Source organism: Gadus macrocephalus, chromosome 1, assembly GCF_031168955.1.
Source record: "Gadus macrocephalus chromosome 1, ASM3116895v1".
Classification (NCBI taxonomy): domain Eukaryota; kingdom Metazoa; phylum Chordata; class Actinopteri; order Gadiformes; family Gadidae; genus Gadus; species Gadus macrocephalus.
Genome location: NC_082382.1, coordinates 14,377,570 through 14,400,498, shown reverse-complemented (window position 1 = coordinate 14,400,498; position 22,929 = coordinate 14,377,570). Strand labels below are relative to the sequence as shown.

At 42.7% G+C, this 22,929-nt stretch overlaps 3 protein-coding genes across 3 annotated transcripts; 1 reads left to right on the top strand and 2 right to left on the bottom strand.

The window, feature by feature from the left end:
* Positions 1 to 5,908: 5,908 nt before the first annotated feature.
* On the bottom strand, positions 5,909 to 9,976 carry casp9 (caspase 9, apoptosis-related cysteine peptidase). The gene is made up of 10 exons (XM_060047882.1): positions 9,646 to 9,976; positions 9,312 to 9,522; positions 9,141 to 9,224; positions 8,998 to 9,059; positions 8,725 to 8,901; positions 8,533 to 8,622; positions 8,091 to 8,238; positions 7,626 to 7,814; positions 7,238 to 7,347; positions 5,909 to 6,992 (listed from the first exon to the last, which is right to left on the bottom strand). The coding sequence occupies exons 1-10, from the start codon at positions 9,775 to 9,777 to the stop codon at positions 6,870 to 6,872; spliced, it is 1,326 nt and encodes a 441-aa protein (XP_059903865.1). The 5' UTR covers positions 9,778 to 9,976; the 3' UTR covers positions 5,909 to 6,869.
* A 978-nt stretch (positions 9,977 to 10,954) lies between these two features.
* On the top strand, positions 10,955 to 18,349 carry dnajc16 (DnaJ (Hsp40) homolog, subfamily C, member 16). The gene is made up of 15 exons (XM_060055332.1): positions 10,955 to 10,979; positions 11,061 to 11,235; positions 11,373 to 11,439; positions 11,558 to 11,873; positions 12,298 to 12,482; positions 13,095 to 13,199; positions 13,378 to 13,536; positions 13,702 to 13,832; positions 14,179 to 14,359; positions 14,821 to 15,000; positions 15,137 to 15,213; positions 15,361 to 15,441; positions 15,630 to 15,713; positions 15,841 to 16,008; positions 16,480 to 18,349. The coding sequence occupies exons 1-15, from the start codon at positions 10,955 to 10,957 to the stop codon at positions 16,958 to 16,960; spliced, it is 2,415 nt and encodes an 804-aa protein (XP_059911315.1). The 3' UTR covers positions 16,961 to 18,349.
* On the bottom strand, positions 17,924 to 22,918 carry agmat (agmatine ureohydrolase (agmatinase)). Its single transcript, XM_060047896.1, has 7 exons — positions 22,542 to 22,918; positions 21,437 to 21,639; positions 21,175 to 21,223; positions 20,538 to 20,733; positions 18,664 to 18,843; positions 18,402 to 18,486; positions 17,924 to 18,295 (listed from the first exon to the last, which is right to left on the bottom strand). Exons 1-7 carry the CDS (start codon positions 22,838 to 22,840, stop codon positions 18,216 to 18,218), a joined length of 1,092 nt encoding a protein of 363 aa, XP_059903879.1. The 5' UTR covers positions 22,841 to 22,918; the 3' UTR covers positions 17,924 to 18,215.
* Positions 22,919 to 22,929: the final 11 nt, after the last annotated feature.

Genomic DNA, 22,929 nt, shown 5'->3' with positions numbered 1-22,929 from the left:
AAGACAATTTACAACTTCTTAAAAGTGATAAAAGAAAACAAAAGTACTGGCACGGAAAGCCTCCCCATTTAGCATGTAGAAACCTGTCTTACATTAAAAGGAAGCGAAAAGAAGAAAAAGAAAAGAAAGCAAAGGCGGTGTACTTTCATCTGTGTTCTGGGAGGTAACTGGGAGGTTGCTGTTGTTAGGGAAAAAAGTTCACTCAAAGAACTTTTGTTCAACAAAGTATGGACATCATACATACTCAAGACCATTGTACTCCCTGTGTTTCAACACCCATCTCTTCATTGTTACATTTCCTAAAGTATGGAGGTCCAAAACAAAATGAAGTATACATCATATGATATTCCATTTTTCATACCAGAGCTTATATCTTGTTGGCCAGTCCCTAATTAGATGGGAAGAATTGAAAGAATGAACTGAATATAGTGGGATACGGAAAGAGCAGAACTGTGGCTTTAGGAACTAAATGAAAGAGCAGAAAATGTATTCATTTTGCAAAACATTACAAAAGAGACTTGTTACGAACACCGCCCTTTTGAGAATCTAAGTACTGTGTGTGCAAAGAAGGGCCATGAAAATACATTTGCCTTCTAAGGCAAGAAAAAGCATACCCGAGTGACTTAACATTGCTCCTCAGTAAATGGACAATATGACATTCAGTAACATACAGATGAAGAGAAATCAGTTATTATTGATGTTTTTAAATGTATTTATTATCAGCCTCAGAGGGAAAGCGTTGGAGCAAAACTCTATTGAGTGCAGGCATGGACCATGCCAAAGAAGAAAGAAATGCTAGATTGACATGCTGGACAGATGAGGATGTGGATGCTTATTTGCTTGCAATGCCCCTGTCATAGGCTAACTTTCAAATGCGGGCTACCTTTCTCATTGAGAACATAATTATCTAAGCAATAGAGGTCTTTCCTGAAGTCATCTTGTAACCTTACAATGACCTCACTTGGCCAACACCTATACCTATAGCTCCATAAAAAAGGAATGGAGAGCAATATAGTTTACTTGACATGACAAGACTAGCCAAGGGGCAGTTATAAACATTAATGTTACCATTAGAGAACCTCTTAATAACCTAAGTGACTGTTCATTACTTTCCGGCACATATCCCATGGGGGGGGGGGGGGGGGGGGGGAGAGATTTTCAACGCAAAACCGTATGGGATGGGCTAGTTATTACAACCAATGTTTCAGTGGCTTTCCTGTGCACATAATCAGTGCTGATCTATTTCATGAATCCACATATTTGGGACTATTGAATTTCCTCAAACATATCCCTGAAAAGGGGGTTTATGCCGGGAAAAAAGGGAGGGCAGCGTGTGCATTGAGTGTGTTGAGGTGTACGTGTGTGGCAAGCGATGGAAGGCATGCAAGCAGGCCTGTAGGTTGTGGCATGCAGCACTGGGAGAATGTGGACTCATGTCGGCACACGCAGAGTTCTGCTGCTGTACCAGCTGTGCTCAACAGCCTCCTCCTTTTGTCTGGCGCAAACGCAACGTGTGCCGAAGCTGAACGAAATGGATGCTTTATAATGACGCTGTTTTGAGGGTGAGATGTTTTGCCAAATTCCCCAAAATCTGCAACTTAAGTCGGTTCGGCACATGTTCACATGCGTGTCCAAGGCTACTGAGCGCGAATCTGTTCCAATTCCTGGAGGATTGCTATGAAACCACAAGGGCAAATTCTATGCGTTGACTCAACTGTAAATCACGCCTTATGAGGGACATCCACCATTATTGTGTATGTGCAAGAGAAGAAGTGCAAGGCTGAACCAAAAGATGCATCATTCATTCCGACATGGTGTAGGCCGGAAGTGTTTTAAGGAGCTAATCTTCCATACATCACGCGGACTCGCGGAGCCCCTTCCCTTATACCCCTCCCCCCCTCCCAAATAGGGGGGGGGGGGGGGGGACAGCAGCAGCAGTCAGGCACCGGGAGGGCTCAGCTCTCCAGCCTCCACACAGACCCTCCTAGGTCCTCCCCACTCGCCCCAGGGCGTGCGCTCCCTATGTGCCCGTGAGCTTGGAGGAGCCCCTCTTCAAGCCGGGTACACACGCATTGTCCCCCGTGCCGGCAGGACGGCCTCTCTCTCCTGGGGCTATGACTCAACAAAGCCCTGTTTGCTAAGCTGACTCTTTGACCAATTATCTGGACGGGTAAGGAAACAGGGGGGAGGATGGAGAGGAGGAGGAAGGGGGGGGGGGGGGGTGTATCCTGGGGTAGGAGTCTATTGGGCAGAACTTCCCCACTGTTCAAACTGTGGAATGAGGCCGGTGTTTGCACTACTGTGCTCCACTACCCCTCGGGGTCCTCATTGACTCTGAATAGAGTTTTATAGCGCTCAGGTAGCCGGTCTCAGATGGCACAGCACCACCCCCCTGGCCTAACCTTGACAAACCCTGTCGGCCTAAATCGCCAAATTAAACTGCTGTTAGGCACCATAATACCCCCACAGGGAATACAATTGTTACACCAGAGCCAAAAATGGAAAATAAAATAAAGGACTTTATTGAAAGCGGACGCCTATAGCTTTACTGTAGTCATCAAGAATCTAGGCTGCTGCCCTTCCCCCAACACCATTCCCCCCGTTAGTGAAGTCAGGGGACAGTCTTGCAGCAGTCTAAACAGGGAGATCGCAGGGCCCAAAGTGTCAACAGTGCTGCTGCTGCTGCTGCTGTTCTGATGTCATAGAGTTGAAAGAGGTTGGTTACACTGTGTTCATGCTATGAAGGGTGACTCACACAAAGCATCACTGTTGTACAATTTCATCCTTGAACGAGCTAAATACTGTGTAAGATGGTGGGTTTAAGTCAAGCACTATTGTCATTTAAAGTAACACTGTTAAAAGGAACAGTGCATTGAGTCTTTCATTTACAATAGAGGTAGGTTCATTATTGAATATAAGTAACTGTCAAAGCCATAGTGACACTTTTAAGCAAGTTTGATTAAAAAGTCTGTCATCACTTGTCATAAATACATTAAGCAGATTCTCGAAGATGAGCTTATTCAATTAGTTTTCAGTTTTTTACTTTCATTCAGGCAGTGGTGGAAGTGGGTGGGGTGGTCATCTTCTAATATGCTAGATAATCTATGCATGCACTATAGGGCTGTTATGATGATCTAAATCTAAAGTTGTTGGGTGCAACAACATAGGACTTTGAGGTTCCACCTTATTGAAACCATATGTTAGGTTCACCAACCCTCAAAACATTATCTATTAGTCAAAGACTGTTTGCTCCTTGGAATTTCACAAAACTTAAAGGCAAAGAACATTGATTTTTCAGAAAGTCCTCAGACCAAATCTGTATCAAACATTCGAGACATCAAATAAGTTCAGGGGGGGAAATACATTTCCTGGCAACGTTTAAATGGGTTTGCACCTGAAATGAAAAAGGGACTGTATGGCCCAGCTTTTTAGGTGTTGGGGAGGTGATGGTTGAGGGGTGAGAGTCCAGCCATGATCGCAGAAGAAGGAGGAGGGTAACCTTTTCTCAGCACCAAACGAATGGCTCTCTTCTTTATGATTTATGGAACACATACAGAGGTGTATGTAACCTACAGCCTACATGGTATAACATAGACAGATCTTTGCATCAAGTGAAAAATTGAACTAGGCAACTTGCAATTTAACTGCTATTTGATCGTCTCTAGACATGTGGCGTGATTAAACAGAAGTCAGCCTGCATGTTTGGCATACATGCTTGAGTTAGGAAAACATTATAAAACAAATGTATAATGTCCTAACCACTGAATGTCCAAGCGATGCAAGGTGTAGCAATACACTGCTTTTTATTAACAGGCTATCTATCTATTTTTACACTGAAAAAAGTGAGGGTCTCGAAGACCCTTGGGATAGCTTCCTATGAATAGCTGTCTCTATGAACAGACCAGCCTCAGTCAAGCCGATGTTTTAGTCAAATTACTTTGACTAACAAGCGACTGTATAGTGAAGCCCGAAACGCGTGTGGTTTTGAATTGATTCCATAGTCAATGTGCCGGACCACACAATTTAAAACGTTGAGTAGCCTCAGAGTTTTGCCTATAATAGGAATAACATCAGTGTGATAGTGATTTGCAGTTGCAACTTGCAACTAAGTTACCCTTTGTAAACTCAAGAATAATGTGAACGCATGCAAAATTAATTCATCAAGTTCATGAAAAGTTTGTAAAACTTTCCCAAATGAAAGTGTACTTACAGTGAGTAGTTGATAAGCAAGTATCAATGTGAACGTAAGTCCATGGATCCAGCAGATCCGAGTGCCCATTTTCCACCAACCAACCCAGGCTGCACTGCTGGGAAAAGAAAATCAAGGTCCTTCTCTTCTTGCCACTTGGGAAGTGTGTTTCTGTACCTATTCACTTCTTACTATGAAGTTGAAATGGCTTCTCTAGCTCCCACGCCCGGTGGGACTTCATCAACAGGTAGCGATCCCTTAGCAATTTGTTGGAATGAAAATATTTGCAAAGTGCCGTGTATCTAGTGCGTTTATCGGCTCAATGGCTTCACTTTCTTTGGCAGTCCGAAAGTTTGACTGGGCAAAGCACGCGCAAGTCAATGGGAAGTCCGACTCCGGCTGGGGCACAGGACTACTGCCCCGAGTAAAAGGCGGAATGGAATTCAGGGAGTGCTGAAAGACATCTAATCCCAAAGAGGAGACACAGTCTAGATCCTGCCCATGCATTACCAGAAATTTGCAGGCCGATTTGAGACGGATAAGACATTTGTCAGATTGGACGAAATTAACATATCGTAGTTACACATTTTTTTTTATATATATATATATATATATATAAATACGAGAATAGTGTACTCAGGTGGCCGCGGGAAAGTTTTCTTGATATTTGTCAGCCCTGCAGCCTTAAACATGCCTGATCTGGTAACTGCCTCAGAGACATGCATTCCAAAAAATGCTTTCTAATTCCCTATGGAATTCATCCAACACAACAAACCAAACCCATTGTTTTAGAAGTTCAGAAGATCAAGACATGAGAACACATGGGTGGAAAATTCAGGGTATCTTAGACCAGAGTTAAAATAATTAAAACTTTTATACCAAAAGTGTGGCGCCATCTAGTGGTAATTCGCGCATCAAAACACCTGTATGCTTACTCTATTTATGAGAAAATAAATGATTCCTATTTTTTGAAGCACTGATTTTTACATTTTAATCTATACATTTTTATTAGGATCTTTCAACAACACAACGCACTTAAAATACAAAGACACACGTTCCCTACAATTTTTTTCTAATTAAGAATTTAAGAGTCAAAAGACACGTTTGAGGATACAAAGTTGAAGAGCGACGAATTCCAAACATTGCAATTAAAATCACAAAAATATAGGGTTTGTGAGTTTTTTTGCTGAATACTACTGACTGGTTCCAAGGGGGTTCTGCCTGTGGCTTGCTGATTTTAGACAGTGAGAGCAAAATGGATGAATCACGGACCAGAATGGTGTGTTTATGGGACTCCTCCCTACCCCCTGCTTGCAAAAAATAAACACAAATACTTGGAAAATAGATTATCAAATCTGCTTGTAATTCACAGCCTCAAGGAGGTCCTGAAAGCAATTCTTGAAATACGATGTTGATTGTTAGTTTATCTGATTTAAAACTGGGCCTGTTGAACATCTATTACATCCATATTGACAACACCCTACATGGTCAACTGAATTTGTGTTGGCTCAGAGCAGATACACAAAGCTAATTTCTTCCCATCTTACAGCAATAAACAGGCAGGGGAAAGTTAGTATGTGCTGCCAAAGTGTGCCATGCAATCCAAAGGTTACACTAGGTTTTCTGAACCCATTTGAAAATGAGGACCCTATATCATTTCAATTTGTTAGGTGTGAGATAGCTGATAGATGCAAAGTAAGCTTTCAACAAGATGACAAATATGCCTGACCATTTTTTATTTGCAGTAATATAAACATTTAGATGTGGCTCGAAGGACAAAAACATTTAAAGATCCCAACATTTTCTGCTCTTTCTGTAGTATACTCTTTCTGTCGTTTTTTGACTCACCTTGGGTGAGTTCAAAATACTACAGAAGAGTATACTTTAGAAAGAGAATAATACTACAGTACAGAAAGTGGTCTGTGTTGCCAGCTGGATCGGGAGCATGCAGCTGGGGGAACCTCACGAGAAGCAAATGTTCCACCACAACATTTTGCTTCATACTTTGGTGTCAACAACCTTGAAGTCATAGTCCTAGATGACTATGTCTTACAGTATCAGAGACCGTTAGTGAGGTGACAGTTAGTCCGACAACGTCAAACGTATCTTTGCAATGGATTGTCATTTCAGCTTTTTTGTGCCACTAAGCAAGTAAAATAATACATAATACGTGTATAAGGCCAGTTCTCGTACTTTTCATAAAGACTGCAGCTGCATGTAAATTTATCACTGCAGCCATCACTTTTATTATGATGTATTTATTTATAACTCGATATGGCTCGATCAACCCAGAATTGATTCCCCTCCAAATTCATTAGGTTTGTGGAGAACATTTTAAAAGAAGTCATGCATTCACATTTTTTTCAATAATAGTGCAGGCTTAAATTTAATATATATGAATATAACGAAGTTTAAGGCAAGTAAATATATTTTATGAATACAACTCTAAATCATAGTTACAGTCTCAGAGGAATTCACAGGCTTCACATAATTAATTGAAAAGGTAACTTTAAAACATTCATAAAATCATATTCATAACCTTCTTTTTAAAACGGGGCTCTTATTGATTAGCAATAACAAAATGTGACAGTTGACAACAGCCATAAAGATGTAAAAAAAAGAGAGAATAAAATCACAAAAAGAGTGGTGTTACCAAATGACATCAGTGGTGGCAATAATGTCAGGCAGGAGTTTGTCCCTGGGATTGGGTTTGAAAGTAGAGAAGTTTCCGTAGGAAGTTAAAGGAGCCAGGCATCTGCTTATAGAGGCCCTTGGCCGAGTTCTGAGATACCTCGTTGTTAACCTAAAACAACACCAACAACATAGTTCTTCAGGAAATGTCAAAACCAAGCAGCAATTAAATCTTACCAATGCAGCACTTCTCCAATGCTTAAACACTGTTAAAATGCTGAAAAGGAATTGGACACGGAAACAACACCCACACTCATTTGAAATTGAAATAATGATACATGAAATTGTGCTTGGTCAATCGAGAGACATGTATAATGTAAGACGATAACACATTAATAAAACTGTATCAAAGCTCACCATCATCAACATGGTGACTAGGTCATTTGCGTCAGCATTTTCCTCCAGAATGTTGTCCAGTATCTCCACGTACCAGGAGCCTGAGAGAGGGTCTCTCCAGGACACAAAGCCTATGCAAGGAGATATTAATCCAAAACAGCCCCACACTGAAATATATTGTTTTATATCGCACTATATCTCAAGCCAAACCAAATGACTCTAAATCTCTGTTGACAAAAACATAGGTTAACACAAATAAAATGATAAACAGTGCATATCCTGCACAACGAAATCCATTCCATACACACACTTACATACCCAAACAATTTAATCGAGACACAATGAAGTCCATGCACGCACACACACACACACACACACACACGCACACACACACACACACACAACCCACCAGGGAAGGTGGAGTAGGAGACGAGGATGTCGCTGGGCGTGGGCAGGGTGGCTCTGGCATCGGGTTCATCTGACGTGCTTATGGAGTCGCTGCTGGATGACATGGGCATGGCGTCCGTCTGGTCGTCCGCTCCGCCCATGTAGGGCTCGACCTCGTCAGGAGACACTTCGAAACCTGTATCCTTCTCGCCTGTTAATGAAGAGATAAAAATAATAAATCATGCAATAAATAAAAACGCGAGGATTGTCTTTCAGGATCGCTTAGCACTGGAGCACATTATTTCCAACCAGAAGACGTAGTATTATCACAGATAGTCCAGAGTTATAAAATGGGCGGAGAGGCGCATTTTGAGGCCAGATATCCTCCATAAGGAGTTTATTGAAACGTTAAAAAGATTACCTTATTTGAAGATACCCAGTGAGTACGTCAAAGAACCGACTGAAAGACCGAGTTCAGCATCATTACCTCCACCGCAGGCCTGGATGAAGAACAGCTTGGGTTTTCCCTGTAGGGATGGGCAATGCTGTCCATTCAGGTAGTTGGTGATGAACTGGACGGGGACAGCAGGTCCGTCCACCCCATGTACGGCACCAGGGAAGCGGTTGTGATTCACCTACAAACCGGAAAACAATAACTTCCAGGTTTATAGAGATCCAGCAGTCAAGGCCCAGTGGATTGATGCGATACAAAAGCATGACAGGCCATTTACTTTTTGGACATGTATTTTAAGGTAGGAAGGTAAAGTATAGAACAACATAGCAGTCACCTAGCATCCCCTAAAGACATCCATAAAGTATAACATATTTGGGTCGGATAGACTACCTTGCTATGCAATACACATGAACAAAAACCGAGAGAAGGGAGATTAAAATTAGCATTGCAGCTGTGTAAATGTGTGTTTGTGTACCTCAGTCCCATGAGACAGTATGATGACCACACAGCAGTCAAACTGAGAATGGTCTATCTTTGACAGAACACACAGCTCATGTCTTATTTGCTGAAACATGAAGATCATAAAACAATTAGTGTGCATCTAGAAATTGTTTATTACAGATAAAAAAGTAAGAAACGAGAAGTGTGCTGTGACAGCAAGGCTCACTTTGTATCTCAGGTTTGTCTTCACTCTAACTATGAAGTTCAGTGACTTGAATCTTTTTTCTAGTTTGTCACAATCTACGTTTGAGCCTTTGCGATCGCTCAGATCGGCGTTGGGTTCAAACTTCACGTTGTTTATGATCAGGCAGTGTCCACATGGGCTGGCATCCATTTTATAGGTCTGAGGAGAGCACATAGAGAGAGCATGAAGTCATTAATGAGATAAATATTATCGTCAACTTGTATACGTGTCTAATGTGGTGTAAACAACATTTACCTGAATACTATCTTTCCTTGTTCTCCTTGGTGGCCGTGGTATTCTGTATTCGCTTTCTGGCGCTGGGAAAAATAAAATAAAACTTTTTTTAACCAAAAACCAAAGACGACAATCTTATTCTGTTCTATAAATAAGATTCTTACATGGGCTTGGAGAGTCGCTAGGTCTCTGGATTGGATAGATCGGAGCAATGTCTTTTCGAGGCCTATCAACATTCATAGGCGATGCTATTGGAAAAACAAAAACACAATAAAGTGAACATTCAAGGTTGTTGTTATCTATTATCGCTGGTGTCCAAAGAAAGAAATACATACAGACAGGTAGAGGTTGGAGAACAGGGCGGATGTCTTCCAGGGCCGTCGGGACCAGAGGCTGAACTGGGGCTTCTCCACCATGCAGGAGCTCTGCCAAGGGGAGCTGCCCAGCATCACGGAGGCACTGGATGAAACATGGGAAAGCCTGGGAACCACGTTTCTCTAGATCACAGAGTAGCTGCCTGGCCTGGTCCCGCCGGGTTCCGGAGTTCTGGAGGGAGACAGATTTAAGTTCACTACATATATAGACTGATCAGAACCAGAAACCGGTGCCATATTGATGACCAAGAGCACGACGTACTGTCATATCTTGATGAAAATGTTGGAAATCTACCTTAATCTCATCAATCATGTCTTGGGTGAAAATTCCCTTTTCCAGAAGTCCATCGTAGAGCTCTGATGGTTTCAGATCCACAACAAGAGTGACCCTGTTGCGCTGAAGAACACTCCTGTGTTTTGGATCCATTCTGGAGTTCTAAACCAATTGTAAAATAATGTTTGTAGTCATACAAAATAAAACGCAAGAACTAGCGTACATCCATCGACAGAGAATATCTTGTATGGCAATCCTTCTTTCGATTCGTATCGTTGTTTTGTATTCGCACGGTTGCAGGAGACATTTCCTTGTTTACATCACTCCCTCTTTTGATTGGTTAGCTGTTGGAGTCAATAGAAAAAACAAGGGGTGTGTTGGATACACTTGCCGAAGTGAATTCCACTGTACACACATGCCTCTCCCCCGCCATATTGGAGAGGCAAAGTAGCCTGTAAACGTTTATAAGTAAGTGGGCGAACTAGGGTTTTATGGATACCAAGCACTATAACGTTAAAAATGTTCAACTGATTTCAATTACTGTTTTTACTGAACGGTTAGTAATAAAACTAATAAATTGCAAAAAATAAATATGTCTCTATATATTATATATAAACTATATCTCATATGATTAAATATTAATATAAAATATCAACGTATTCGGTGGAAATGTAAAAGTTATAGTGCTTTTTATCCAGGAAAGCCGCAGTTTCCCCATTTACTTTTATTTGTTTGCAGGACAGTGCGCCGCTCCAATATGGCGGCGACGTTGACGCGAAAACGGGTCGAAGGAGTCCATCGAATCGAAGAACGGTGGCGGCGCTATGGATAAATAAATCCAGCGCACCCACTGATCCTTAAGCGTCACCAAATACTCAAATTCCCAAAGTTCTTCTTGTTTCTGTTCCTCCTCCTCCCCGAGCAGCTCCTCCCCTCTGCCTCCGGCTGGGAGCTGTGATGTAGAAGGAGGATGCTCCTATGATGTAGCAGGAGGATGGTCCTCCTAAAGCAACATTTTGCTAACCGATGTCTTTTCGGATCGACGCTGACAGACAACATTCTGGGGAGCCGCCGTATTCAATATGTGGCCGATGATTGGTTGAAATCATCTGCTTGAGGTGATCGGTAATCCGTTTGTTAATGTGGCCTAGGACACGGGTGCTATGTTGCACGCTATTACAAATCCACAGACGTATCATGAGCTTTTCGGCAAATATTTGAAATGACAAACCAGTGAAATATTGTATCATTATTTTATGATGATACAGAGGTAATTGTGTTAAGGCTGATTTTACAAGATAAGTAGGACCCTGTTCATACGATAATTACAATGAGCTTGCATAGCCTAGTACTAGGTAAGCTCCTCTACATAGCGGCAGAGATTTAGACTTTGAATGAATCTGACTGTGCTGTACCTCTTTTCCTGGGGACAGCAGTTCGAGGAAGACAAAGGATGTCACTGCCTTTTGCTGTGCTGGTGGTCCTGGTGGCGCTCCTGGCAGGCTCACTATACGCTGCAGCTGAGGCTGACCCTTACAAAATCCTTGGGGTAACGAGAAGCGCCAGCCAGGCTGAGATCAAGAAGGTCTACAAACGCCTTGCAAAAGAATGGTATGCTGCTGTGACACAAATCAGTCTACTATTTAATATAAATATACACCAGTCAGTAACACAAGCAGCAAATATGTTAGCAAGTGCATGGAGGTTTCAAGTGTTTCATGAATAAAAAAATATGTCTTCTTTTCCAGGCACCCCGACAAAAACAAAAGCCCAGAGGCAGAGGACATGTTCATCAAGATCACAAAGTCTTATGAGGTTTGATATTCCTTTCAGCTGTTAAAGAGAAAAAAAAACATGATGTACAGGCCAGAATGTGCCTCTGGGTTATAATCCTCAACCATTCTATTATTCCTGTGCCTTCTCACCCGTGTAGATCCTATCCAGCGAGGAGAAGCGCTCCACCTACGACCGATACGGACAGACGGATGACACCCAGCCCTACGGCCAGTACCGCCATCGCCACAGCCACTTTGACTTTGACGAGGCCTTCTTCAACTTCCCATTCAACAAGAACAGCCGGGACTTCGCCGACGGCAAGTATGCACTACACTTCGACCAGTACGTGAACAACGTGGTACCTGGCAGCTTCAAGAGGCCCTACCTGGTCAAGATTACCTCAGACTGGTGCTTCAGCTGCATCCACATCGAGCCCGTCTGGAAGGAGGTGGTGCAGGAGATGGAGACGCTAGGTAAGGAAAGAGAGAATCCACTTACCAACTGAAAGTGGTTAGTTTGTTGCTATGTTAAGATGTCCATATTTGGAATTATACCTGATATATAAAATCGTAAGTCAACTTATTAAAGTATTCCGAAGAGGAGGCTGTACAAAAGTGACTGAAGAAAAAAGGGGAACACTTTTTATACTATAATATTATTATCTGATTATAATATGATAACATTATTATTATTATTATAATATAATCATTGATGTATTTTTTATATTATTTAGGAAACTAAAGAACGTTATGCAATCAGTTACATATAAAGTAGCTTTGATGCTACTTTCTGTTTATAATATGCGAGATGAATTGCAAGCTTAGCCTTTGTGCAGGTTCACGTGTTAGAGTAGCCGGCCCATTGATGACCATTGTGTGTGGGTATCTGTGGATGCAGGCGTGGGCATTGGCGTGGTGGACGTGGGCTATGAGAGGCGTTTGGCTAACTACCTTGGAGCCCACCGCACGCCTTCCATACTGGGGGTCATCAACGGCAAGGTCACGTTCTTCCATTACGCCGTGGCCAAGGAGCTCCTCAAGCAGTTTGTGGAGGACCTGCTTCCACAGAGGCTAGTGGAGAAGGTAACTCATATTTTATATTTTCAAATAGAATAGAAGTATACAAGAAGCTTTGTTCAGTGACTGTACTATATCAATAATGCACACATTTTGAGTTAGCTAATTGTTTACTTGCTAAAGCTATTATCAAGTACTACGTATCCTGTTTCAATCAAGTGGGAGAAACATGTTGAGGAGGATATCCATGGTCAACTTGCATCCCTGTAGGGGAATTATTGTTGTGTGTTCTTAATGTGCTTACATTAGCTGGAGGATGGTCATGAGGCTGAAATCAAATGAAACAAGTAAAACACCTTTTTGCTTCGGTAATGCCACAACACGTCATAATGAATAAACAACCTGCAATAAGGACTCCATAACAAACCAATAATATGTAAATCAGGAATCAATAAGGGGACAATAAGAAGGCAATACAGTATAATAGTCCAGCGCCTCATAAAGGGTTGAGGCGGTTGTGAGGAAGGAAATCGTTGCAACAACAGAGCATCTTAATGCCTGTGCGCTGTACCTTGAAGAGCGTCTGAGTCACAGGCTGAATATGCTTGCTCTCAAGATAGCTGAAGACAGTGCATACATGTGTTGCTAGTGCTACCAGACTGTGATTTTTGTTCCTAGGTCACTGATAAGAACCAGCTAGAATTCCTAAACAGCTGGCAAGAGATCAACAAGCCACATGTGCTCCTTTTTGACCAAGTGCCTGCAGTCCCTCTACTGTTTAAGGTAGGTGCACTGAGTAACACACACACACAGACACCCACACAAGCCAGCACACACGCCACACACACACACACACACACGCACAAACATGCATACACGCACATACACCACACATCACACACACACACACACACACACACTTTATTTATAATTGAAAATGTTTACCTCTGATTCTCAACAGCTGACAGCATTTGCCTACAAAGACTACCTGCAGTTCGGCTACGTTGACCAGGGCATCTCAGACACGGCCGATCTGCTGAAACAGTTCAACATCAACACCTACGCCCCCACAATGTTGGTCTTTAAAGAGAACATAGACAAGCCAGCGGACATCATACAGGTACATGCCTCAGACGAATGCCATGTTTTTTTAAGGAATATTGGCCTCAATGTTGGACCCTCATCTGCTGGGTCTCTGTTTGGTAACGTCGGTCATCACCATGAGTTGTCATACTGGGGATGTAGACTTTAGATGTTGTCCTCTCCTCACTGTTGTTCTCTGCAGGCCAAGGGAATGAAAAAGCAGATCATTGATGAGTTCATGTCCAACAATAAATTCCTCCTGGTTCCACGCTTGGTCAACCAGAAGCTCTTCGATGAGCTCTGTCCTGTGAAACAGTTCCACCGACGCAGAAAGTAAGACATGCTATATTTTCCTGTTTGTCTGGCTTTATCAGATTAATCAGGGATTGTAGAAAAAGGAAGTTCATAAAATATCCTTGGTTTATGTTGTCTACTATTGTCTACATTTTCTAATTCTGATGTAACATCATTCTCTCATTGGAATGCAATTAACTTCATGCCGGCCCTGATCGCTTTAAGTCTAATATTAATACTTTCATTTTCTATTTTGACTTTATTTTGTATTATATTGGAATCTTATCTTCCTATTGTTAATATTACCTTTTTATATCGGTTTTGTTTTGTAATTTGCATGTTGTTATCCTTCAGCACCAACCGCTCCCTATGCCTCCACTCTAAGGTACTGTGTGCTGCTGTTGACCAGCGACGAGGAGTCCTTCTCTCCCGGGAACCAGGCCTTCCTGTCCTTCGCCTCCACCAACACAAGGGAGGTGCTGCGCTTCGCCTACGTCTACCAGAGGCATCAGCAGCCCCTGTGTGACGTCCTGACGCAGAGCAAGGAGACACCCTGGTTCTCACAGGTACACACATAGCTCATATTCTTGATGATCCCATGCTAGATGTAGCCCAAAGCTCAAGGAGCCCATGTCAGCAGATGGAGCGTGTTTGTTTCGGGAGCTGTTTTTTACTCACAAATTTTTTGTCACTTAAGGACCGAGGTCTATTTTTGATGCAGATATTATGAAATCTGCAGATTTTCATGTTTTTGACAATGGACCCTTGCAGAAAAATAATTGTATTTTTGTATTGTTTTTCAGAACATGCACGATATTCTAGTGGTTGTGGATTCAAAACCAAGTTCTTCAGTTTAGTTAACCCTTAGGTTTCTCTCAGCTAGGCTTCTAACCCCTACCTTCTCATTCGTGACGCACATCTGACGCGTTGGATGAAGCATCTTCTAAATAACTTAACAGTATACGTTAAAGCGGTGTGCTCTTGGCCCTGTGTGTGCGTTTTGCGTGCGTGCGTGTGTGTGCCTCAGGTGGTGATCCTGGAGAGGCGCAACGCTGCAGGGAAGACCCTGTACAAGCCGGTGACGGCGTGGAATGGCAGCGAGGAGGACCAGCAGGCGCTGGTGGACGAGCTGGACCGCCTCCACAAGGACCCGTCCATCCTCAACTACGACGCAACGCTGCCCCAGCTCAATAACGAGTTTGCATCGGTATGTCGTGCCCCCCCCCCCCCCAGCCCAACCTCCCCTGCCTCTGAAAAAGTGACTTCAATTGTAACAGTCTAATCAACATGGGGATGAGGCGGAGTTTGTAGTTTGAAGTGTAAATATCGTCTTTTTCTTCTAGATGTTTATTATCCGATGGGTCTACTCTTCCTATGATTATCTAACGGAAGTCGTGGATGATATTTTGCATAATAACTGGTATGTATTGATACATTGATATTCTGATGTGCGTTAAATATTTATGAAATTACGTGATTCAGTAGATATTCTATTTTAGTCGCCTAGTATCTACATTCTAAGTATGTAAACATCTAGAGATGTAAATCACTTTTCTTTTTTTTCCAGGCGAGAGATGATGCCCCTTGTGTCTTTGATCTTTTCCGCCCTGTTCATCTTGTTTGGAACTGTGGTCATCCAGGCTTTTAGGTAAGAATACTGACTGAGAAACACTGCTAGACTCAATTCCCGCACCACTCAATCACTTTTCTCTAACCCCTGTAGTTAGTTCTCAAAAAGCCAAATGCAATCAAAGGTCGAAGGTTGTTTACAAAAAAGAAAAAGGGTTAATAATTGAAACCTTTTTTAGTTTGAATGGGGTTTCTGTGTGATTGCAGCGACTCGAGTGAGGACAAGCAGACCAAACCTAAAGGAAAGGACGGACTAAAAGCAGAAAACGGCTCCCCGGGAGGTGCATCCAGGCAAGCCAGGGATTATCCTTCAGGCATTCAGAGTTTCGTCAACCAACTTGTTTAATGTCTCACATATATGTTGTTGGCGAAATTATGCAAGTATAAAACATTTTCTTTTCGATGCACAATGTTTTAGGCCTCCTAAAAAGAGTTTTGTGGAGGTGACGGAGCTAACAGACATCACGTACACCAGTAACCTCGTGAGGCTGAGACCAGGACACATGAACGTGGTGCTGGTCCTCACACACGCCTCTAAGAACATTCTCCTCAGCAAGTTTGCCAAAGAGGTGTACTCCTTCACGGGGTGAGGTCCTCGCTCCCAGTCATGAAGCACTGAACTTTTTTTATTACTATTACCGGTATGGAAATGTGCTTGGATAAAACAATGTGTTCTTTTGATAAGGTTTAAGAGCTATAACTTGAGTGTAATCTGTTTTGCTCTTTCCCGCTCTCTTTCTTCACAACTCTCAAAGCTTCCAGCAACTTTAAGGAATGTTCTGGTGAAGCTTGGTTTTATGTTGGCCCCTCCTATGACCCTAAATAAAGATGATGTCCAAGCTAAATAAAATCAGCATTAAATGGAACTGTAGTCCACAAGTTGAGGTTCCAGAGCAGCAGGAGGCCAGCACCGGGGTCGTTGTGTAACACTATATCCAACCCCCTCTATCAGTTCACCAAGTCCTCCTTATAATGGAGCCCTCATTCCATTCAGACACGATACAACTTGTTTTTGACACATAATAACCCTGAAACGAACCCTAATTCCCCCCTGCAGGAGCGTGACGCTGCACTTCTCCTTCCTGAACATGGACAAGCACAGCGAGTGGATGCACTCCCTGCTGGAGTATGCACAGGACGCCCTGCGGCACGACGCCCACGACGACCACCAGGCGGCCAACCGCAGGGCGGACTACACCGGCTACGTGATGGCGCTCAACGGCCACAAGAAGTACCTGTGCCTCTTCAGGCCCGTGTACACTGGCGAAGACCCCGACGCCAAGTCTTCCGAGGACGAATCGGGAGCGGGAACGGGAACGGGCGGGGGGGCGACGGCGTCCAGCAGGTCGAGGCCCGGTTCCCGCGACGACCACCCGCCACCGCGCAAGTCCTACCGCTCGCGCTCCGTGTCCACCCTGCAGATCCACCACAAACTGGACCGGCTGGGGCTGTGGATGGAGAGGCTGATGGAGGGGACCCTGCCTCGCTACTACGTCCCCGCCTGGCCCGGACTGGACAAGATCACCCCTGGGAAGTAGGACCGGGCACATCATCCTCATCCTCTTCAACGCCCTTTTCCGCCCTGACGCTGAAGAGGTCCGCCTCACGTTGGGTAGGAGTAAAGCCTCCAAGAGGGTCTTTGGTTCCGTTTTGTACTTTGAATGACCGATTTATTTATTTATTCCGACCTACTTACGTGCTTTGAAACTGCGGTTGGTTAAATGTTGAACGTACAAATACTGTGGGACAAGTACACGCAAAGCATGCTACTAGATCTCACCAGTTTTGTTGTTTTGGTACTTATTATTTATACTTATTTACACTTTTTAGGTCAATGCTGCTGCTATAGCCTTTAAAACCAGAAAACAAATCACTGTGGTCAACTCGTTGTATTTGCCTCCATAATGATTACATTACATCATAAAAACATATTACATAATATCATAATCAAAACAAATATTATAGGCAAGATTTTCTATCTGTCTTAGTCTTGAATGAAGAAAACTGTGAATGGAGATGCATGTCTCTTGCACTAGCCTTTTTGCATTTTTTTGGCATTTCTTTGATCAGATTTCCTGAATGCGGATTTTCCCTGCCTGTGCAATATAGCGGTTGCTGTTAACGACAATGCCTTCATATTACCCTAGGCTTGGCATTATCGATGATCATCCTGATGGATCACAAAAAATGGACAATATGTAGACAGTGTTTCGTCTGTTTTGTTAAGTAGAAGCTATGACATGAAATGATGACTAATGGCACTGGCCGTGCATTTCATTGTCGCAAAACTTTTCAAAGTCTTCGATAATCTGGCATGTACAAACACGTTCATGTTAAATGAATTAGGCAAAGAAAACATTCATTTTTTGTGTGCTCTTGCAAATGTGTACCCCTATAATGTCGTTATTGTCAATACTGTGAACTGTAGATATTGTACATATTTATCAAACCTATAGATCGGTATTTTAAAGGGAAAAAAAATCTGTGATATGAAAGATCAGTTCATGTTTTACATGGATTTATTATCAAGATGTGGTTATTGTTTTATAGTGCCCATAAACATTGTCTTTTGGTATTATAACTATTAAATGAAATGTAAAAGGCATCGATGAGTTTAATTTGATTAGTCTCAGATTGTGCATATATTCTCTTGCTGGTCATAAGCAATGCTTTCTAATTTTACATTTATGATTTAGTGAAAAGGTATTTATTCCACAAAAATCTCACACCTTCACACTTCACATTGAAATTTGTGTTGATTTGATGAAATGTAGAAGAAGGATTCAGAATGTATTATTTTGGGTAATATTTAGTTTTCGGCAGCACACACATCATTTCAAAAAGCAAATTTGCGGCAGTCAGCGCTGTATTTCCTGTTGAACAAACATGCATACAAACACAAATAAATATCAGTTTATTTCATGGAATTTTTTGTATCCCAAGGTTACATGAGGTAAACATGATGGTGTCATACTGTACCTGTCGTGTCATACGCTGGAGACACCTCTACCAAATCACACCCGACCAGGTTGAGCCCACGGCAGCCCCGCACAATCTCCAGCCCCTGCACAAAGCGAGTACATGAGGCTGAAGCTGCCATCACCATGAGGCCCATATTTAAATGCATTAGTTATTCATATTCCAAGGTGGTCACACATTATGATGACCTATAAATATGGAGTCCCCCACGCTTAAAAAAAACGAAGAAAAAAAAAAACGCGGCCAAACGCATTGGTCTCACCTGTATGGTGGTCAGTCCTGCTATCTCAGGTGTGCCTGTTCCGGGGGCGAAGCTTGGGTCTAGAGCGTCGATGTCGAAGCTCAGGTACACCGGCCCACTGCCCATCTGAGCCCTGACCTCGACCATCAGAGGTTCCAGGGATTTGAACCAACACTCTTCTGCTTGCACGACACGGAAACCCTACAACACACAATTTAATGTTATGTTTTTTTCCACCCGTTTATCCATTTTTAGGCACACAATTCCTTGCAAACAATAACTATTATTGACGTGGTTGTTGTTGCAAGTAGATTCCCTTCACATAGTTTGAACCAAATAAATCTGCCCATAAAATCCATTGTCCCTCATTGTTATTTAACCATTACATTATTATGACAGTCTGATCGAATACAATGCAACTCTACACTTTAAAAAGATTTATGTTCAAAATGCAGCGTCAAATATCCATAGCACAGATAGCTTAAAAACCAGCATTCTCCGGTTTATTTAATATATTGGCAGTGCTTTTCACTGCAGCCCACCATGACTAAAGGACTTAGGGGTGAATCCGGATTCTTTGCTCCAAACTAAATCTCAGCCCTACCCCTCGCTGTTGCGCGTTCACGCGCCGTGGAGCCGTGTCCCGAAAGCCATTTTAAGCTAGGGTAAGGGGTAAGGGGGCTAACATCCCCACAAAATTGAGATTTTCAATGGGCACACTCAAAGAAATTGAGAACGCTCAAGTTGTGACTTGCTCCCACAATACCTTGCGAGAAAATGGAAAATCAAGATAAATCCTAGGCAAGATGGTGGGCGAAAAGATGCGACAGGATCGAAAACCACAATAATCATAAAATAAATTACCATGACCATCGCATTATCATTATGCTGTTTGAATGTTATGTAGGCATTTTCTTTATAACAAGCACAACCACCAAAACTCCCGGAGAAGAGCTCCCGGACTCGCACCGGGGGCTCCGCGGCAGGGGACAGGCCGCGTTCGGGCTGCCCACTGTCAGGCAGCCCACTGTCGGGCGGCTCGCGGGCTCTGCTGCCCGGCCGCGGGCTCTGCTGCCCGGCCGCGGACCCTGCCCGCGGTCGGGGAGCTGCCGGGCCCATTTCCAATTTTGTTCAACAAAATGGGACAATGATATCCATATGTTCCATGTTCTAGGGACTCCAGGTTGAAGATAAGCTTTAATCCCCTGCCAAGTAATGCAATAATTTGTTTTAAAATGCTTTTTAGCCTGGAGAATGGTGGTTTGCGATTTGATGAGACATGAATCAATCTGAATAATAGTTAATATTCGTTGAACCAAAGCACTTCCACACGTTTGATTTCAGATTTGCTGGTGCACTGAAAATCGTTTTTCCGTTTTCACAAATGGCTGTTATTCGCGCATTCACAACCCCGGTTGTTCCCTGCTCATTTCATTTTCCGGATCCGTATGGAAACGGAATGAAATGACTTGACAATGCTGTCTTGATATCAGCATATTACCTCAAGTTCTATGTTTATTCTGGTTTCACATATTATGTTGATCTTGTATATTGTTTGATCTAAAATAAAGTTTTGAAGATTGTGAGTATGAATAATATTCTTTTCTAATCATACCGTGCTTTCCCTGTGGGTAAGGTTGCATTCCTAAGACATTCAAACTATACAGTAATATTCCAGAGACAGATTTGTATCAAAAGATTAAAAAAAGAAAATTAAAATAAAGATCAAAACCCCGTCAACGACTAATAATGACTGTAACTGGGTCTTGAAGGGTTGTTGTTCCATTTCGTGGGGGTAGGGTTGAGGGGTAGGGTTAAGGGGTAGGGGTAGGAGTAGGGGTTAAGGTGGAGATTTTTGTAGAGCAAAGAACACGGATTGGGCCTTAGTCTGGTACCTGCGCACGGCTCCACTCATAAGAATCAGGCGAGTAGCCACTCCCCCTCAGGCCGATCTGGGCGACTCTCTTGCAATCTAGAAGCCCCTCCTCCACACACCGCCTGAAGGGGGTCCCGTGGCCGATCTTCTCCCCCAGCACTATGTCGCTGGTGTCCGCATGGGCGTCCACGTGAATCAGACCCACCGGGCCATATCTGACCAAAGAGTACCAAGACAGTTTACATGACCCATGGATATAGTATGTTTTACAGTGTGTGTGTGTGTGTGTGTGTGTGTGTGTGTGTGTGTGTGTGTGTGTGTGTGTGTGTGTGTGTGTGTGTGTGTGTGTGTGTGTGTGTGTGTGTGTGTGTTTGTTTATTGGATGTGGATATTATTGCTGATGTGAAAATCTGAATTAATGATTGATGAATCATAACGAATCCTATCATGATCGGTCGTGTGCTAAAGTATGAACCATAAATCTTCCTCATCATCATCACCGAGTTGACTTCCAATGCCATGGCACATTGATAATGTTCTGGTGGCTCAACACAAGTCACCTTATGCACGTCTGGTTTTGCCTTCATTTGTTTTTCAGATTAAACGAGAAATATAAAAAGACAAAAACAAACAAAGACACACACACACACACTTACTTTTCAGCAACAGCCTGAAGGATTGGGTAGGCAATTGTGTGGTCCCCCCCTGCAGTAACCAAGCAATCACACAATAATAAACTGTACAGTATTTTAAGTCATCTTTTTTGTTGACTGGATCCTTGTCAAAGGTTCTAAAAGCGAGAACAATTTACAATGTAGGCCAATATTGTGCCCATTTGTTTTATGTTTCAGTCAAGTTGTTTACTTCCTGTTGATATAATCTCAGTGTAGCATGCAGTTCATTCAGTTTGATTCTCACCCATAGTGAGAGGGATACAGCCGGTGTCCACGATCTTACGGTAGCCCTCTCGGATGCGTTTGCAGGTGTCCTTCAGGTCATAGACATTGACGTTAATGTCCCCAATATCAGCCACCATGATGGACTCGTAGGGGGCTGCCCTAGTCCAGCTGTTGTACGCCCTCAACATCGCAGATTCTGCCCTTATCTGTCGAGGACCAAACCTGTAATAGAATAAAATAGTAAATTACTTTGTTCACTTATTGCGGACATCCGCAGCAGTGGCAAACTCGGGGGGATAAAAAATATTGGGTGCCCCTTCATACAATAAATTAAATGATGATGAGCCCTCTAGAACAAGAAAATTCGATAATGTCTCTCAATGAGTGCCCTCTTAATACCCTTACAGTGCCTCCATGGTTGAAAAAAAGTGCCCTCTCGAGTGGTGAATACGAGAAAGATTATTATTAAAAAAATTCACAGCACAATGCGGCAGCATAATCATTACTACCGATTTTTTTTTGCACTTTATTCTGTTTTGGGCATTTCCTCCCAGTGCAAATATGTTACAATTAGTTACAGAAAGCAGTGTTCTGAAATGGGATCAATTAATAGTTTTTAAACCTATGTTGTGAGTAATAGAAAAAAAAATATTTAAAATATTGTTGCAAGTGGTTTTGTTGCTGTATACTTCGCCTTCACATGGTTTCGCATAGCTGTACATGTCTTAAAGATATTGATGTGCATGGTTTCAACATTCTCATATATTCTCGTTTTTTACATTTCTCACAGTGCAAATATGTTTTTGAATGAGTTTCTGAAAATTGTGTTTTAAGATCATGGGACATATGTAATTATAATTTGTACGCCCATGTTGCAAATATAACAAACATTTAAAATGTTGATGCATGATTTTGGACTATATGGAAATAGTAAAATTCCAGGTCTTCTGGAAATGTTTTTGGTCGCTGTGTCATAATTCAGCTTCATTTTTTTATATATTGTTGCTTAAGGCACACTCATTAACGAGAAAATGTCAAACTGGCACTGCATGTTGAAAAGGTTGCTGACCCCTGATTTACTCTAACTTAATCTACGTGAAAGTTCATTCAAGTTGAGACACTACCGTGCTCCTGGTCGGTTGGAGGTTCCAGTATCAATGGGCACGCCAACAAACGCCGCGTAGAGACCCTCCGCGGTCTCTCTGTACGGTAGTTTGGCCATCGTAGCGATGCCGGAGACCCTCGCAACGAACTCCGCACTCGGCGGAACATTGTAGCTCTTGCCGGACTGGGTTCTGCTGGGGTTGAAGTTGGGGTTTCTGCTGCCACAGTCACTCACTACCAACCTCTGAGTCAAGACTGGTAGTCTCATAAGATGTGCGCTCAAAGCTCCCGAAACGATCCGTTTATAAAATATAGACATTATTAAGGGTTAGACTCCAAAATCAGAATACTTCACTTAAAGCATGCGCTGTTGTATTCTGACTGAGTCGTACACAGCACAGCACCGCC